A 19,960-nucleotide genomic window follows, 5' to 3' on the forward strand; every position below is an offset into this window, starting at 1 on the left:
AAGTGACAAAAGATATAGTGTTTTTGAAGGAATGCCTTAAAAATAATTTGATTCCCAGTTTTCTTAAAAGTGCCCAAAGAAAAATTCTAATCATCATAAGTTTACTCAAATGAAGGTCAATAAAATATGGTTAAAAAGAGAAATTAAATTTATGTATAAGAGAAAGAAACTTCTTAATGAGAAAATGTACTTCGCACACCTCTCAGCACCACTGAACTTGCTTCCTCTGGAATGGGATTCTTTCCAGAAACATATCAATGAGAAAATGGACAACACACTTAAAATGAAACAAGAAACTTTGGATAATAAATTATTTAAGTTGAAAAATTTAGCATCTAATGGAGAAGAAAGAAGGTTAGTTCCTAATCTTACATTTGATGATAGTGTTTATCCACCTCCAATAAAAAACTCTTCTGAGATAGATTTTAATGAAGAAGAAACCTCTATTTTAAGTCAAGGCCCTAATTTCAATTGGCCAAGTTCAAACAAAAGTTACGATTTAATCACAACATTAGCAGAAACAGAAACAGCAATACAGAATGTACCTGTAGATTTACAGAATGACTTAAGGTATGAAGCTAAGAAGAAAATTCCTATTTTAGTAAAAGGTTTACTATCACTTCAAGGCACCAACAAGGCAGTTAATAACTAGAAGCAAAAAATCAAGCTAAATAACTTGATTATCACAAAAGCAGATAAAGGAGGAACAGTTGTAGCCCTAGATAGAAATGTTTATATTGATAAAACAGAAACATTTTTAAATAACAATTCGTTTAGTACAATTGATAAAGACCCGACATCACGTATTCAGAGGGATCTTAAAAAAACTATTAAAAACCACGTTATTCTTGTTTAATGAACATGATGTGCAAACATTAATAAATATGAACCCTAGACTCCCGACTGCAAGAGCACATACATAAACAAGGAGAACCGATTAGACCTATCATAAATTTCAAACATAGCCCCATTTATAAAACTTCTAGATTTATACATAATTTCTTATCAAGTAAATACGTATTTCATTCTAAAACACCTATCAAAAACTCAGTGGATTTTTGCAATCTAGTTAAAGTTTTTAAACTTGGATCATCTCACACGACATGTTCGTTTGACATAACCAACATGTATACAAACATTCCGATAGAAGACACTATCAGAATCATTAAGAAGAATTTAATGAAGAACAAATTAGTAAGCATACCAGAAATTGAAGATTTTATTAATGTTTTAAAATTCGTGTTAAATCAAAATTATTTTACATTTAATAATAAAATTTACCGACAAAAAGGACCCTCAAAGGGAGCCCCAGCATCAGGAATATTGGCTAATATATACTTAGACTATTTGGAACACACGAAAATTATTAATCAAATAGAGGGTTTGGATTTTTGGACACGATATGTGGACGATGTTTACGCTATAATAGATAACAGACTTACCGATAGCAATAAAGTTTTAAATATATTGAACAATTTGGATTCCAATATCAAATTCACTTTAGAAGAGGAAGTAGAGAGATCACTGAATTTTCTGGACATAGTCACAACGAGAGAAGAAAAAGGATTTTCTTTCAAAATACACAGAAAATCTACTTTCACACTGACCACTATCAAGAACAACTCGTTACACCCTGAGGCACAGAAAAGATCAGCATATTATAGTTACGTTAACAGTGCGTTTAGTATTCCTTTATCCAAATCTGAAAGGAATAAAGAACTGTTGTTTATCCGACAACAAGCCCTCTTGAATGGTTTCAACAATAACATGATTGATAAAATAATTAATAAATTTTCGGAGAAGCAGCATTCCAAATTAGCAATCGAACCTAGTAAAACTGAAAAATACATCAAGTTCACATATAATAATCCAAACATACACGTAATAACAAATTTAAGAGAAAAAATTTCAAAATTGCATTTTCCACCAATAACAACATGAAACATAGTATTTTCAACCATGATACAATAAATCTCTCGGAAAAAGATAAATTTTTTGATTCAGGAATATATAAACTCACATGCTTTGAATGCAAGAATACATACATAGGACAATCTGGCCGCATTTTTAAAGTTAGATATTTGGAACATGTGAATGCTGAAAAACATAGAAGATTCTCAGCTATGGGATCACGCATGACTGCCACAGGTCATAAATTTACCAACATAGAACAAGACCTGACCATCATAAAGAAATTAAAGAAGGGCAGCTTAATGAACACATATGAAGATCTATACATTCATCTAGACCAACTTATAAAGAAAAATGATAACCTTAATGAGGCTGTAGAATATAAGAATCCTTTATATTATCAAATTCTAGTATATTTGAAAATGCTTGAGAAAGATCACGAAAAAAGAATTGGAATTTCTCCATCTACAGATAGCCCTACAACTTATTCCTCCTCAGTTGAAGCTATAGGTGGCAGCAAGGAGGTTCTTGACACACCTATATCCCCCGCTCCTCCTACTCCTCAGGTGCAACAGCAAGGAAGAACGCATCATCAATATTACACCAGACACAAGACTGTGAAAGAATGACAGGAGTTACTGTTCCAAAGGAAAGCAGGCTTAATAATAATTGACAACTAGGAATTAGTTATATTTTCATCTGCATTAATAATAAGAACCACATTGTGATATCTGGTTTTCTTCATTTCGACAATTACTTATAAACTGGATAAATTATAATTTGACCTTTTTTCATGAATTATTAAGAAAATAATATTCATTTAGGACATATTCTCTATGGAATATTGTACAAGTGTTTCCTTGACAACTGCTTTCAATTGTAGTAATAATTTATATATTTTCTCTTGAGTTTTTGTTTGTTTTAATGTTGTCGATCTTATGTTAATTTTAAGGACACTTCCTCTTAAGCATTACTTTGTCAATTTGATATATTTTTCATCTAAACAGTGTTATGTGGCTGAAGATGTTGATAAAATACAAAACATGTACCACTTTTAAACATTAAATTGCCTTAAGCAATCATTGTATCGACTAGGTGGAAAATAATAAATACTTAATTGTGAATACTGTTTATGGCGATCATGAACAGAGTGACACTAAGAACTGATCCCTGTGGGACTACATTTTTCTGTACATGGTATTGCCAATATGCCCTCCCTACTCGGACATGGAATATTCGCAATAAATACCGGTAAGTTACCTCGGAATTTCCATTAATGCAGGGCTGAAAGGATACCATATCGCCATGCGGTGTCATAGGCCTTTTCTAAATGAAAGAAAACAGTCACCAAATGCTGTTTTCGGAGAAATGAATCATGGATAAACTCTCCAGGCGTACCAAGTGGTCAGTGGTCGAGCGAGTGGCTCGAAAACCACATTGGTATTACTGTATTTACTTAAAACTTTTATTTGAAATAACCACCTTTTCAAAACAATATAGTTTTTATTCCACATTAAAAAACTTTACATTGTTATTGTTTTATTATCGGACATGTTTCGCCCGTATTTTAGGCATCATCAGCCATGTTTTTTAATTGAATGAATCAAAACATGCAGGATCCTGGTTATTTTTATCCATATAAAATCTTTAAAATTAATGCTCTTGGAAGTTGTTTAAAAAATATGCTTTTGTATAACTACAGCATAGCTGCCAACTTTTAGAAATCAAAAATAGGAAGATTTTTAAATTCTTGGATTTCATCACATATATTGCGCAACGGTCTAAGTGAAAACAGGACAGGATAAATGGCATACATATCTACAGTTACAATGTGAATTGACCATTAATTTAAAATCTTAAAACTAAAAAACACATAAAATGGTTACAAGAAAATGTAGCTAATCACCCACATTCATGACACACACACATATGAATAATAATACAGTCGAAGCTCGGTTCCATTACTCGAATTTTCAGTATCTCGAAGTAACTTAAATTTTCCGGCTGTTTGTCCTATTCGACACGTGTATTTATTTCTCTATTATCAGAAATTCGGTTACACAAATTTCTCGATTTCTCGAAGCAAACATTTCCTCCCTTGAAGCAAAAAATACACTGTAAATTTTGTGCAAGAGTAACTGTGCAATATGGCATTTGTGGTTTGTGAGGAACATTTAAGAAGTAAAGAAAGGGTTCCAGTGAAGCTGGGAACTAATATGACGGGAACCAAAAAACTCAAACTTCTAGCGATTGGAAAATCGGCAAAGCCTTGCTGTTTCTTGGGTGTCAATTACCGGTCACGTACGAAAGCAAGCCCAGAAATCGCGGATGACAAGCTCCATTTACTCCATTTACGAAACCCGGTGATGTGGTATTGACTAGAAGTTTCAACGTGAAGGGAGGAAAGGTTAACCGCAACAAACAGAACAGACTAACGGATTTTTTTCCAACTGTGTTAACGGAGCTATATTTCTTGTTTCACTACTGTATGTACTGTATCCTGTTTTCTAATAAGTTACTATAATAAGTGTTATAATTAAAGTGATGCTGTAAATTAGAGTTTCTTCGTATACTTTTAAGTACTGTTAAAAATAATGTATTCAGTAAAAAACCGTTGATACATATTGAACCCATGACATTTGTGCCCTAAGAACATTATGCATAAATTAACAATTAAACTAAAAGTTGGATTCTTGATAGCATGGATTTGACACGTGACGAGGGGGTGATTACCTTCGGTCCCACGCTCTGGGGTACGTGACGTCAGCCACACATGTCGACGGCGGAAGAATCTCAAGTCATTTTTGTGAACTATTTCAAAGCGCGTGTATATGGCGTGATCCAAGCCAAGTCAAAAAAATATAGTGCCTATCAAAGGAGGTCAATCATCTCACAAATCGAACCCGTATACATTTTAAATGTCCATGAACACTACCGCCAGAAATGTAGCAAGCATGTAGTCACTTTCAAAACTCTTGAAATTACAGTTTAGGTAAGTCAGAAAATTTATAGAAATTTTCTTGGCGGCAAAGGGAGATATCCGAAGAGAGGGGGTAACTGCTATAAATATGAAGGGACGCCATGACGAAGTCTCCTTCTCCGGCATTTGTGATACAAAGCGGACGAAAAATTGTTGAGCTGCTCTGCGAAATCAAACCAACGAAAGTAGACTGAGTTCAACTGCAGATTTTAGCCATTGTGGCTAGGTCTTGTCTCCATGAGGAGATAGTTTTCTTGAGTGAAATAATTGTACCAGATAGGACGGTCAAAGTACTGAATAAATTCTAATGTGATTAAATAATTCGTGTGCAGAAATAATTATAGTCCATCGTGTGCGCTCAGCAAACAAGTGAAGGGTATTTTCTTTTTTTTAATGCTTTATTCCAGGAAACCTGAAGAAAAATAAAAATGGTTTGTAAAGCCATGAATGTAAAAATGGCTAAATAAAATGCCAGGGTCACAGGTGAGCCCTATGACGAACAATGGTGTGACTACATGAGGTAGGTGACTTACCATCTTACTACCTCTTATATCTTGTCTCATGATCTCTAAAAGTGTATTTGAATGGGGATATACGACGCAGTGGTCACCCCTACTAAGTTTTGTAAATGTGAGAATACGACTAAAAGAGTCATTTGTTTTATTTTCCACTTGGATAAAATTTTTGAAGTCTTGCGAGTGCCGTATAATGTTGTAAAAGTTATTGAATAGGGTTCCGAAGTGATATCACGTCCAATGTAGATCGTCATCCGTGTGAGTGTACTGCCTATATTTTGTGATGCCAAATTAAGATGTTCAGTCGACGTAAAATTTTCCTGTCTGCAATTTGAGTTAATAATGTAGAAATCCATGGTCACTCATTTTCAATCGAGTGGAAGCGCGCTGTCGGGTGAGAACCTAGGGTGATGAATTTGGTCACGGAGAGAAACGTTTTTCTAGGCCCATTTTAAACTGTGTCTGACTGACAATAAAAAGATCTAGTAGAATGTTTCAGTCATTTCTCGTAAAAATCAAGTTATTAAATACGATATCCTTTATGCGAAGTTATTCATGATTAATGCGTTGTGCGATATTAGACATCGAGATTTCTAGTAAGGATTTTATTCCAGTTCTTTGTCGATGATAATTGTGGAGCTGGGAAACAGAGGTTAGTTTTGTTGATATGATATTTGTGAATCAGGTTGGACCTGTCATTGAAGCCGGGACACGGAAGCCCGAGGAATGTTTTATATGAGTTGAGATGAGATGTGCGAATCAGGTTAGAGTCCTGTCATTGAAGCTGGGACATGATAGCCCGAGGAATATTTTATAATGTTGAGAATGGAAAGAAATACATAGAAATCCATAGCGGTATTAATTGGCGACGCGTATAATTAGTGTGGGCATCTTGAAGCTTAATCTGTGCATTTTGTTGGTCAGAATATCGTATTTGTTTAATTATGTCGGCAGAGTTTAAAGGAGAGCATTTTGAGAAGCCAGTCAACTGGAATAAACCAGGTGTTTCATGTAACTGCCAAGCGAACTTGGGGACGAGAGGCCTCAGCTGTGATAACGGGACAGGCGTGGAATTGAGATTGTACTGTATTCTTGGCCGGGGAAAACGTTAAAATGCGGATTTAGTTGAAATTCATAGCTGGTAATGATCTGAGTATTGTGAAATACTGTAAAATTTGTTTAATTGGGGACGTAATGAACATTTGAAATCACGAACTTTGAGTATAAGGAACAGAGTAACCAAATTCAGGGTTGTCCAAAATATAGAGCGATGGTTGTGATGATTGGTTTGTCTGTGAGGGGTGTGCAAAATTCATAAATGGTATGACGAGATATGACATCGTAATTATATGTCGAGTTGTTTGGTTTGTACGTAGATTCATAGGATATCCAAGTGTTAATAACGGTTAGGACTAGATTAGATTTTAAAGTGTGAAATCATGAGACAAGATATATAACTGGACATGAATTATGTAACAATTCTTTTCCAGCCAGATAAATATCACTAGATTGAATTCACATCACAGCTGCGTAGGAATTTGTGAAGAAACCAGAGTCCGCGGAGATAAAATTTACTGTTCTTTAACATTTCGTCAAATCATTTAAATTTATTAAATTATTAAATTCAGTGAAACCGCATTTTGAAATAACTTTAATCAAGCGAATAACTTGGAGATGCATTCTGGAAATTTTAGTTTGTTTTTCTGGGGAATATTTAAATATAAAGTAACGATTAAGGGGACATATCCGAAGGAAATGGATTTTACTGCCACAAAGTTTGTGAGCATTGCTATTGTTGTAATTAGTGAACTTTGATTGATTGAGCAGTGAATGTGCTGGGGATAGTAAAGTGGAAACTTTGGTCAAAAACCGATGTAACTTAATTGTGTTCAGCCTTCAGCCTAGAAACTTGGATGGTCAGGGGGTCATCAACCTCAGTGACTTGGATTAGGGCCATATGCCATTGTAGAATCATTTCCTTGCGGTCATCATCCACAATGACTTTAAAGTAACTCAGAAGATTAGATGTCGGTCCATGACATAGACGCAGGTCACATCGATTCAATTAAGGGTCCATGCCGTAGAACCACTGTGTGGCACACACCTTTTGGACTGCCTTAATTATACCCAGAGTCCAGAGTTCGTGTTACGAGGGCTGGACCATAACGAATCACTATGATGGTACATGTGGTCTCACATGGAAGCCGAATTTAAGGATTTCCAGACTTTCCTTTCTTAAATAATTAATAATTGAGACAATGGTTTCTAGTAAGAATGCCCATCAGGCAGTTACGTTAAAGTCTCACACCAGTGTTCCGACCATTATGTTAAAAATGATTGTGGTGTCCAGTGGATACAGTTGACTTCTATGATACCGTTGACATATCAGATTGCTTCGGAATTTTCCTGAATAAATAGGAATCTTTTAAGTAGACTTTCATTCCAGTAGATAGATTAGAATTACTGAACCCTACCTTTACCTCAGCAAGTGACGAAGAACCCGATACGACCCAAGAGACAGATCTCATGAACTTTGCTGATAGGTAAGAAAGGTAGGTATCCCTTAAAATGGACCAAAGGGTTCAGTAAGATTCAATTATGTGCTATACATGCTCAAAAAAGGTATTCTCTATATTCCAAAATTTCGATAACTCGAAATAAAATGTAACTCCCGAGGTGATTCGAGATATCGGGGTTCCACTGTATTTATATCACACCAACACACGTAACAAATTGCATAATAGTTTCCTTTATTAGACTGTAAAATGAATGGAAATTTAATTTTATAGGTATCTCTGAACACTTGGAGATAATGTTTGTTATGTTTTTGGCCATAATGTGTAGAGAAAATACCAGAAACTGTCACCGACACAACTCCCTGAAATTCATTCAACTCATTACAATTATGAAGTAAGAATGAACAAAAATGCTCTGAAATACGCGAAACTACCACATACGAAAGATCGGTATGTCTCATACATTTTTAACATACAACTGTGACACGGGTAAAAGCACAGAAGTGCTAGAAAAAACACGTGGCCTAAAACTCCAACAAAATTACACACAGAAACAATGTTAATAATGCGCGAAACACACATTAAGAAACTCATACTTTCGTCCCGATTAACTGAGTCGCTAGCGCGGGCTAGCCTCTCTTGCTTGTAGGACAATTGCCGTCCCAAATCTCCAGCCGTAAAGCACACATGCTGCTGTAGCGAGCAGGAAACACAATACACGAAGGCGACGGACGATAGACTTGCGAAATAAAGCATAAAATTAATACGCTTGGAAATGAGGTTGGGAAAATTACACAAGCACAAAAGAATTTATTCTTTATTCTAGGGGAAGAGTATTGACCGTACTGGAGGTTATATTGGTCAAAAATAGGACGAATTAAAAATAAATCCGAAAATCAGAAGACAAGTTAAGAAACAGAAAGTTTCCGGGTAAATCGGAAGGGTTGGCATGTATGCTACACTATATGATTAATGTATACCTCTGACTAGATTTTTGACGGTTAGTGGAGTATGCAAAACAATGATAATAATACACTTATTCAGCTAAAAAGTAAGCATTGGTTAAAATTAAATAGCTATGTTTATAATTTCTTGAAAGATTTTGGCAGGTTTAATTGCTCAGTCTGTACTGTCCACTGGTGTGTAAATTCTTGGTTGATTGAATACATAATCTTGTAGTCACAATTTTTATGCTTCCATTGGAATATTGTCGAGTTGGGTTGTCAAAATGAACAATGCCTAATAATTCTGTTAAAAACGTAAGTTTACACCTGATGAACATTAAATAAAACTAATTGTTATGCTTGTATCTTATTAAAAAACACTGACTAGTTTAATTGTGCAGTCTTTAATGTTCAAAGGGCGTATTATTTTAAATTTGATTGAATACGAATTCTTGAAATGTCACTATATTTTGTGCTCCTATTAGCAATGTTATTGAAACTGGGTGTCACCTTCTGAATTCAACTTAGCAAGCGTGTTAGTAAAATATTGTTGCATCTATTGAGTTGCTTGTGTTGCTGAAATTGTGGAGTAGCATTCTGCTTGTCACTGTAGAGGTTTGAATAGGGGACTTCTCAATTTGTTAACGATAAAGTTGGAATCCTGTAGCTTCAATTTGAAGTTAGTTGACTGAGCGTCTGTAACAAGAAAAAATGTATGTCTTAGTAGTGGAGTGTGTGTTGATTTAAGTATGAAATGGGGAAATCGTGCTGGCTCTTACTGACCCCCTCGCCTCTCTTGAGGCTGGCTTGCCTCTATCCAGATTCAGATAGAAATTCAGTATGCACAACATTAGTTTTATAGCATCATAAGGATGTGATATGTAACAAATCATACGTGGAATACCTTGTAGAGGAGAGATGTGTTCACTGCGACAGCCAGGGACCCACCCGCCATCCCCCAGAAGTACTTTTATTACCTAATACAATTTATCCCGCACTATTGTTCAGCGTTTAACTACGCAGCAGCATTTCCATTGGATGAGACACAATCGGATATGACGTCACTCCAAGCAATCAACTGAAACGAATTCAGTTACCAACCCGCGAACAATAAATACACAACTGAATGCAATCTGTAAACAAACACTGTGCAATACAGAAGAACAATAATTCTCTATTCAACTCACCTTAATGCAGGGGAGGGTACATCACAGCTTTGTCACTAACCGAACATAACCAATCCAGACCAATGGCTTTGTCACCAACCGGACCTAACGAATCCAGACCAATGGCTTTGTCACTAGCCGGACCTAACCAATCCCGACCAATGGCTTTGTCACTAGCTGCTATCATCATACAAAATGCTAGAGGCCTAAAAGCCGCTTCGCGGCCCTAACCTGAGGGCTTACGCCCCCCAGACCCCCGTTGCTTAATCCTAGTCCAATGGCTTTGTCGCTAGCCGGACCTAACAAATCCAGACCAATGGCTTTGTCACCGTACAAGATTTGTAAATTCAAAAGTAGCGCTGCTGCACTAGGACTAGTTCTTTAGATGAACAGTTGGCATCCCTGTTCACCACACGATCACGGCCATCACGAGAAGTCAGCGAGAGATAAACAAATGACAGTGCAATCACGCGTAGATGTGTGTGCAGAAAAATTGTTGTGGTTACTGAACTTTTGCCGAGATTCATAACTTGTACAACCAGAAGAACAAGGACTGCGAGATTTTGCGTGAATATTCCATTCACCAATTCAACTAAATCATTTTAAGGATGATTCCCCTCTTTGCATACTCAGCATTTCTCCCTCCCTCCCCTTCTAGGCTTTTCTGCGACTTTTGGGCAAAGATGAATGTATGTAATTCTTGTTGTTATTCAGTGTTTTCCAAGTTTTGATTTACCTGGTTGTCAAATTCTAGTCAGTGGTTCTTGTAGCTTAGGAAGATTAAATTAATACATATCTGTATTTCAATAATTCATTCTATTATCTAAGTTCATAAGATTCGTTGGAAGACCAAACTCATATTAAATGTGCATCTTTTCACAAACAGTTGTTTATTCCCTGAAAACAATACATGTGCTTTTCAAAGAAATTCTCCCCTTTATTGTGAGTAACCTTTATGAAATTTCCTGAATTGATTCTGTACCTACCAGCACCTTCTCCAACTGTAATAGAACTTCTTGAATATTGAGAAATATACTTTCTGGCAATTCACCTGAAACCTATTAAATGCAAACAGATCCATGCACGGCAAAGGGTAGTTCAACCAAACGCTACATAAAGTAGATGTTTCCATCGCCCCAACAGAGTGCCTTGTTGCAAGTACTTGGCTAGCAGATAAGCATCACACATCAAGGCTCTCAACTAACAATTTTTGTGTTTTTCTAGTAGAGCAATGATGACATTTAATGTGTACATGGCTAACAAGGCATCATGGCCAAAATATTTTTAAAAATATTTTCTTTCATATAAGAGTACCTAGTGACCTTAAAAACATTTTTTGTCATGATGGAATCACATGGCAAGAGAAGTAAAAAAAGCTGCAGTGAAGATCAGACTGTACAGTACAGTACAGTACAGTACAGTATGGTATGGCATATGTGTGTGTCATTGTACAATGCGTCCATCCTTCATGGTCAGATGTGGCAAATGCTAATGCTCTGGAAAAATGCAATCTGACAGTTAATTTGATTGATTTTTTCTTTATTCCACATTTTAAAACACTGAATACTTTCAACATGAATAATGGAACCAACCAATTTGCAATTTGGATAGTTGCAAACATGTGGTAGGACAGTTAAGTTATTCCAACAATCTTTTGCAGTTTGTTATTTTGCCACTAGAATTGCAAAATAAATGCTTAGGAAAGAATGCTAACAGGAGCAAAATACAGCAATGTGTATAAGAAACAGATGGAGAGCAGCAACTTAGCATCAGATAAGTATGTATGTAGGTTTCTCATTTTACTCTCCACTGATGAAGGCAGCAGCTGAAAATTTTGGACCCATGTGTTTCTGTTGTGTGTACTGTATCCACAGTGCTTACACATTACATTGTAAAATAAACTTCTGTCATAACTATTGCCTTCCACCAGATTAATGGTACGCATGATTTTTCCTGTCCATCTATACTCACCTCTTACAATAATATTTTCTTCGAAGAGATTCAACATCATTCAGTTGCATAAGACTAATATGACCATAGTTGCAAGGAAATAGTTAAATAAGTAAATTCAATCAGATGAGCCAAGATTCTTAAATTTACACCAGCATATGAGAACGTGTATAGTCTAGTGTCTTGTACAAATGTCCAAAATTCTAGTTGCACATAAGAATTTGAATTTAATAACCCCAATTCATAAATATAAAACATTTATTGTTATAGCATTCTCCATGCTTCAACTTTCATTTACATTGTTTAGTATGTTCTTGTTTTTCATCTATTCTTTTTTTATAATATGTAACAGTAGAAGAAAATGTAAGCAACCGAGCTCGACAGCTGCAGTCGCTTAAGTGCGGCCAGTATCCAGTAAATGGGAGATAGTGGGTTCGAGCCCCACTGTTGGCAGACCTGAAGGTGGTTTTCCGTGGTTTCCCATTTTCACACCAGGCAAATGCCGAGGCTGTACCTTAATTAAGGCCACGGCCGCTTCCGTCCACATCCATGACCTTTCCTATCCCATCATCGCCATAAGACATATCTGTGTCGGTGCAACGTTAAGCAAAATAGCAAAAATGTAAGCAGATGGATTAAAAAAACCCCATACCTCTCCAAATTCATAGAAGCTGCCATCTTCCTTAGTTATGTTATGCTCTTTGAGATACTCGATGGCTTCAGTGTAGTTCATCCTTTTAAAAGGCTTTTTTGGTGCTTGGAATGCCTGAAATCATTAGATATACATGTTAAAATACAAACTGCAGCAAATAATTACTACTCACAGTTGACAGCATGAGAAAATTTCAATGAAAGGAAATATACACAAGGATAGTAGTGAATTACTACAGCAAGGAAAATATAGCGTATCACACGATTCCCCCACCATCAAATAATGCAATATATATTTTGTCTTCCAGAAATGTCTAAGCATGTTTGACATGATGCAGCTAGTTTTCATTCTATACTGTGTATTTCTGAATAATAAATGAATAGTAGGAAAACTTATTTTAAAGAAAATCTATATAAATAAAATTGTAACGACCGTGTGCCTGCACATTGACTATTTTGGCGAAATTTTCATTCAGTTATCCGTTTCAGGTGTAATAGGCCTAATGACCATCTGCATATTTTTTACCTTTGGTGTCTTATTTTACAGTCAGTTTCTCTGTTTGTCTGAGTTCTTATAACTTGAAAACTACTAGATATATTTCTACCAAACTTCATATTTAGAATCCACCTGTCCTTGGGTAGGTTTTAAGGCCAATATTGTTTCTAAATCCTTGAAATGACTGGGTGTTTATATGAAACTGAAACAGTGATTTTGCACTTCCACAAAATATACACAACCAAACTTAATGGAAATCAATTTCTAAAAATAAGGATTAATAAGGGAGATATCATTAACGAACCGTTTTTCAGTCTAAGTTCGAGCAGATTTTTTCGGAGACGCCGTGGTTGAGTAAGATATGAGGCACGGAGTGCTCCCATTTGTATGTTGTTTATGGCCGAAATACCGTGAATTTGCAAGATGTTTTTTGATTGTTAGGTGAAGTGAGTGCCAACTTTTCATAAGATGATACATAACTTACTGATTACGACCGGTGTAATGTAGCAGTGTTTGAAATCTAAGCCAGTGTTGGAGTAGTGGGAGCATGAATGACAAGGCAATTATTTCGTATAGTGAAACAAGAATATATTTACTTAATTATTCTATGAAAAATTCATGTGGCAGCACTTTATTTAGTGGATATTCTTGTATTATGGAATGGACAGAACATTATTCAGGGTCCCAAGCACTGTGGAGTTTCCAACTTGTTTGAAGAACGAAGAATCAACCACCTGAACAACAAAACCCATGTGGACCAGAGGTATGGTACATCAATCCGAGGGTTGTTGCAAGTCATTCAGACTTGAAGTACGCTATAATGAAATTTGTCAAGTCATGATTAGAAATGGTAGTACCGGTATATAGATAGAGTGGGGAAACGTGCAAGTGTAAAAAGAGCAAGTTATGATGTAGACAGGTGTTAAGCATACAGGGTCAAGAAAACTAATAAGAACGTGATACTAACGTGGTCTATGGAAAGAAAAACATAATGGACATGTGACCTTTGATGAAATGGCTACCGAGATTATTGTTGCTATCGTTTGCCAAATCAAGTTGTAGCTTGCTACTGAGGAGAAAATTATTAGAGCATTAAGAAGAAACTTCGAAAAATGCACAGGAAGAAATCCGTTGTCTTCTAGATAGTGAAAACATCGTAGAAGAGAAGAAAGAATAATACGTGACAGTACAAAAATTGAAAGCACCCCCAACAAAAACACACGATATAAATTATGCACCGCCCATAACAGCAGCAAATCGCTTTGATATCCTTGGGAATCCAGAAGATATTACAGCTGATTACGCGGGAGTGAGTCCTAATAAACAGAGGAAATTGAAGGAGGTTAAGCTTAAATTTCGTCTTGTTGTACTTGAAGATTCTTTAGTCAAGAATATGAAGAATTCAATTGTTTACTCTTATCCAACGGTCCAGGTTAGACAATGAACACGGAAAGTGTACACATACTGGAGAGAAACCGTTCCGCTGTGTCGAATGCAATAAAGCGTTTACAGCTAGGGGTAATCTCCGTCAACGTGCATACTGGAGTAGTGATGGGTCATTCATGAACGAACTGACTCTTCTGAAGGACTCATTGGGAGGAGAGAGCTAGCTCTCTAATTGAGAGTCGACTCTTGTAAAGAGCTAGCTCCCTCTTTGCTCCTTGAGAGCTAGTCGTTTACTTACGAGCTGACTCTTTTATCAACTGCGACTCTAAGAAAGAGCTAGATCGTCACATTGACTCTCGTTCATTTCTAGCCAATACCATGCTTCAGATAATCACGTGACATACAGAAGCTGCATTCTTTTTTATAGGCTACCCAGTCTAAACTTCTTTCCGCATTCAGTCAGTCCACTGAGTGCTGTGGTTGTGGTCTGTGTGTCAGGCACTTTGGAACAATCTACTCCAATGATCTGTGTGTTTGTCTTGACATTCGGTAAACCAAGTTTCTTATACAGACCTTTCTTTATTAGATTCGACTGAGATCCCGGATCCAGTAAGGCTCGGCATGTCATTCTTCTTCCGTGAACATCTTTCACATCAATTAAAGCTGTTGACAAAAGTATCTGTGATGTTATTCCTTTCGCCAAGCTCACATTGAGTGAAGCAGGTGAATGCTGAGATTCGACACACAGGTTTATGGGCACTTGATTTTCTTTAACATTTTGTTTCCGTTTGTCATCTTCCTCAGCATGTAAAAGTGTGTTGTGAAGAAGTCCTCATTTCTTGCATTTTGATCCTCTGCAATTTTTTGCAATATGTCCTGGTTTCAAGCAGTTATGACACTGTCCTTTTTCTCGAAACAGTTTTCTTCTGTCTTCAACTGATCGTTTAATTAATTCTTCACATGTAAAAATGAGGTGACTTCCACCACACAGATTACAGCTTGCCTGAGTCGTCGTCATAACAACTTTCTTGCTAGGTTGTTTGTCCTTCGGATTTGCCTGTGTGTTCAATGCCTTGGTTTTGTTGTGATTTAACAGCATATATGATTGGGAACGTTCAGTTAAAAATTTCAAGAAATCATCCAACGTTGGCATATTTTCTGGAGTGTTGCCTTTCACCCTTTCCTGCCAGTCTCTTTGCTCAATGAAATCCATCTGCTTCTTTGCTAGATGAATAACCAATGTATCCCAATATTGTACTGGTTGCTTCATTGCTTTTAATGAAGCCATGTGAGTTTGAATATGAAATTGTAATTGCCTGAGTGATTCAGATTTGTTCTCTTTAAAAACTGTAGGAATCTTGAAAAGTTCATCTAGATGTGTCTCGATTATCATCATTTGATTATCATATGTATCTACAAGCAAGTTCCAAGCATTTGTGTAGTTTTCTTCTGAAATGGTAAAACCTTGAATGACTTTGCGTGCCTCGCCCTGCAGAAGACCGATCAGATACTGATATTTTTGGATATTTGTTAGTTGAGTATCATTATGAATGGTTGACTCAAAACTGTTCTTAAAAAGCAACCATTTTGTGAATTTGCCGTTAATTTCCGGTACTTTAATTTCTGGTAATTTCTGCATTCTTCTGTTATGATGTTGTGGAACTCCCTGTTGATGAACGTCGTTGTTTACTGCCGTGTTCATTTGAGCTAGTAAATTATTTTGAACATCCTCTGCTTCATCTATTATCGCTTGCAGTTGTTTAACTGGGCTGAAGTAAATAGATTCAAATAGCTCTCGTTCTCCCTCACATTCCTCTTCAAACTGTAATTTAGCTGTTTCATCAGTGATCTCAGTTTCCTCTATTTTTATTTGTACGTCTTCAAAAGAATTCCATAGCTCTTCACATTTTAAAATTCTAACCTTCGCCTCTGATTTTGACATGTCAGCTGTAATCGACTTCATTATTCTTGTTATCGTGCCTTTTACTCGACCACGCGATTGTTTAAATTTCGTTAGTTGCAACATATTGAAATTAAGATTATGCTGTGAAAGTTCGAAGGGATTGCGTGAAGGTTATGTACAAGTTCAAAGGAATTGTATTGCTGAATTGAGGTTATATGACAAAGGAATTTGGATCTTTTATATTTATGACAACAGGAGGATCAATGGACTTCAATTATTATTATTATGTTGATCAGTGCATGTTTATGTTATGAAAACGTGCGCTGAGAGAAAGAGGCTAGAATCTAAGAGCACCGTATATATAGCAAGGATGGTGTATATGTCAAAGTGACTCACAGTCCTTTTTTTTTTTTGCTAGGGGCTTTACGTCGCACCGACACAGATAGGTCTTATGGCGATGATGGGACAGGAAAGGACTAGGAGCGGGAAGGAAGCAAACCATCTTCAGGGCTACCGACAGTGGGGTTCAAGCCCACTATCTCCCGAATACGGGATAATGGCCGCACTTAAGCGACTGCAGTTATCGAGCCCGGTGCTATAAATAATTTTATTCACGCTGAGTGAAATGGTGGTTTAGGAGAAGGCCTAAAATTTAATTCTCAAATATTTGTTATTAATGGTCCTATTAATAAATACTACATAACTAAAGTGATATAGAATTACATTTCTGATCATTTATGTCTTATACATTTTTACTGTACCAGCTATGGTAACAGAGATAATTGTGATTTTCAATTTTTGTTAAGTCCATCTCAACGCCAAACCAGAAATGTGTGAACAGAATTTAATGAAAATTGGTATGTAAAGTCTGGGAATAAGGTGCTACAGTCTAGGTTATAAATAATTTTTATTCACACTGGATGAAATGGTAGTTGAGGGGTAGGTACCTAAATTTTTTTTTTAAATACCGGTACCTATGTTATTGGTCCTGTCGAAAATCATTACATACCGTAACAAACTTTATATAGAATATACGTTACAATCGTTTATGTCTTATACAGTTTTAGAATAGTGAATTTAGACTTTTGTTGTTTAGTCAATATCAATGCCAAGCATTGTTAGCATGGAAATAGGCCTATTGTTTAATAGTGTTAACTGGTGAGGCAATGGTTTTTGTCATGACTGTCTTAAGGTGTAAAACCATGTGGACATCGATCGGTGTTGACAAGGAAAAATGTGAATGTGATTATAAAAAATGAGAAAAAATTGTAAAGGAAGGATCACTTGAAGAATAAGACAGAAGGGAATCATGAAAGAAGGAAGGACTGCCTTTACATTAGATGCTCTAATATCCCAGAGTCGGAAGAAAACTAAATGTGGAGGCCTACAATTTCTCAAGCTCATAAAACTGATCAACAGTAACATTATATTGACCATTGTTGTGATGTGATTTGTCTCTTCCGCTGCCACTCATTTCCAATAGATGGGTTACTGCTGCTTTTGTTGTTGTTCAGTTCATCCTGTATGCCATCAATCACATATTGAATCAGCAACTGTTTACCAGCAATTTCTTTCATAACCAGTAAGTACTCTTGGCATGACTCTTCCTTCATTATCCTCTCAGCGAGCATCACGTGGATGTCTTTGGTGCTAACTTCAGTCGAGAATTCTTCTTTTGAGTGCAGAAGCTAATTTCCCCCACAAAGATATCTTTTGTTCTCCTTGAACGAACAGCCTTGTGAGACCCGACAGGAATTCTTTACAAACTTCTGTAATAATACTTGAGACAAACTTCTGGATCTCGTTCCAATTGAAGAGTGAGGCTCTGTCTTTGAATTCTAGAATCCATTTCTCAACAGGATACCTCCACTGGCATTAAATGGGTGTATGCAGCTTTCAACATCTTTGAATATAAGGAAGAAACTCCGCCCAATTGTTTCAAGAGAGAGCGTAGGCTTAAAACTCCGAGGTTCATAAAGTCCACTGCAGTCATCCTCGCTCCCTGTAGATGGATACCTACACATGTAACCTTGTGATTCTTCTGTCTGTGCCTCTCCTTGGTTGCAAGTCTGCTCTTAAAACGCGCTGAATTATTGCTGCCATCCTCCTCATGATCTTCTTCTTCTTCATTCTTCGCAAGCTTTGTTAAGTCATTCAGATGGGTTATGATTCGTGATATTAACTGATTCTTGTCTCCTTCATAGCTTAAGCACAATACCTTACTCACAGCAATCAAATCGCGTCCACCTCCACCCAAATTATCCTGTACGAACCTAACCTTCTGATCATATTCTGCATCACCATGCGAGAACTGAAAACCTCCAAATCCTCTTAAGCGTCATCTATTCTGCCTATCTCCTTCGTTTCCATACACAAACTTATGCAGGGTCCTAAATGTGGTCAGTGACTGCGTCGAAATATTTTCAATCCCTTCTATCTTGCTTAAGGTTGACAATGTAATAGGTTATGATTCACCTGGTCACAAGTTATCAGCATGCATCCTATTTGAATATTCACATCTTATCATAGAAAAATATATTGTACTCATGATTTGAGATTTCTTCACTAACTATGTCTTGAAATATCTGCGGCGTAATTCGTCTTCTCTTCGATGGTGTCTTTACGACTGCGTCATATATTCAGTAATCATCATCGTAAGTTTCTCCATCTTCCGTATTTCGCATTATTCTCCATCCATCCCAGATGAGCCCCCAAGTTTGTAGGAAATTACAAAGGTATATCTGGATAGAAGAATAATACAAAAATAACAAATTGACATTAACAAAATACAGGCACCAAACACATCATCCAATGAGTCTACATCACTGTCTTCTAGTTTTTGTTCTCGTTTTTTATTGTCTTTTTCCATACTGCCAAGACCAACACTACAATAATGAAGTCTATTTGATATTTTCCCTGTCTCCAGGTCTCGTCCACGTATACAGCCGTAGTTTGTGGTGTTTGTATTAGTGAGGACTATATTATGATCGGTGCAAAATTCAACCAGCTGACTTCCTCTTTCCTTCCTATGTCCCAATTCAAATTCTCCTACTGTATTACCTTCTCTTCCTTGACCTATCACTGCATTCCAGTCTCCCATTACAATTAGATTCTTGTTACCTTTTACATATTGTATTAAATCTCCTATCCCTTCATATATTCTTTTGATTTCTTCATCATCTGCTGAACTAGTAGGCATATAGACCTGCACTATTGTGGTGGGCATTGGCTTGTTGTCTATCTTGACAACAATAATCCTTTCACTATGCTGGTCGTAGTAGCCTACCCACTGTCTTTTTTCCTTATTCATTATTAAACAAACTCCTTCATTTCCCCTGTTTGATTTTGTGTTTATAATTCTGTAGTCACCTGACCAAAAAACCTGCTCTTCCTGCCAACGTACTTATACCAACTACATCTAACTTTAGTCTATCCATTTTCCTTTTCAGATTCTATGACCTACCACACTCCGACTCGCAGAACGACACTATCCACCTTCCTGATGAATTCCCCCTATTGTGTAGTCCTTAACTGGAGATCCG

The 19,960-nt window shown here is 36.5% G+C and overlaps 1 protein-coding gene across 1 annotated transcript in view; it reads right to left on the minus strand.

Moving 5' to 3' along the window:
* AsnRS (asparagine--tRNA ligase) overlaps positions 1–19,960 on the minus strand; it is a 214,577-nt gene that overhangs the window by 20,600 nt on the left and 174,017 nt on the right. Inside the window, exon 9 of the mRNA XM_067136961.2 lies at positions 12,635–12,748. Within this exon, the coding sequence (XP_066993062.1) occupies positions 12,635–12,748 (114 nt within the window). The remainder of the gene's footprint in view (positions 1–12,634; positions 12,749–19,960) is intronic.

The sequence above is a fragment of the Anabrus simplex genome, chromosome 1, assembly GCF_040414725.1.
Source record: "Anabrus simplex isolate iqAnaSimp1 chromosome 1, ASM4041472v1, whole genome shotgun sequence".
NCBI classification, from domain to species: Eukaryota; Metazoa; Arthropoda; class Insecta; order Orthoptera; family Tettigoniidae; genus Anabrus; species Anabrus simplex.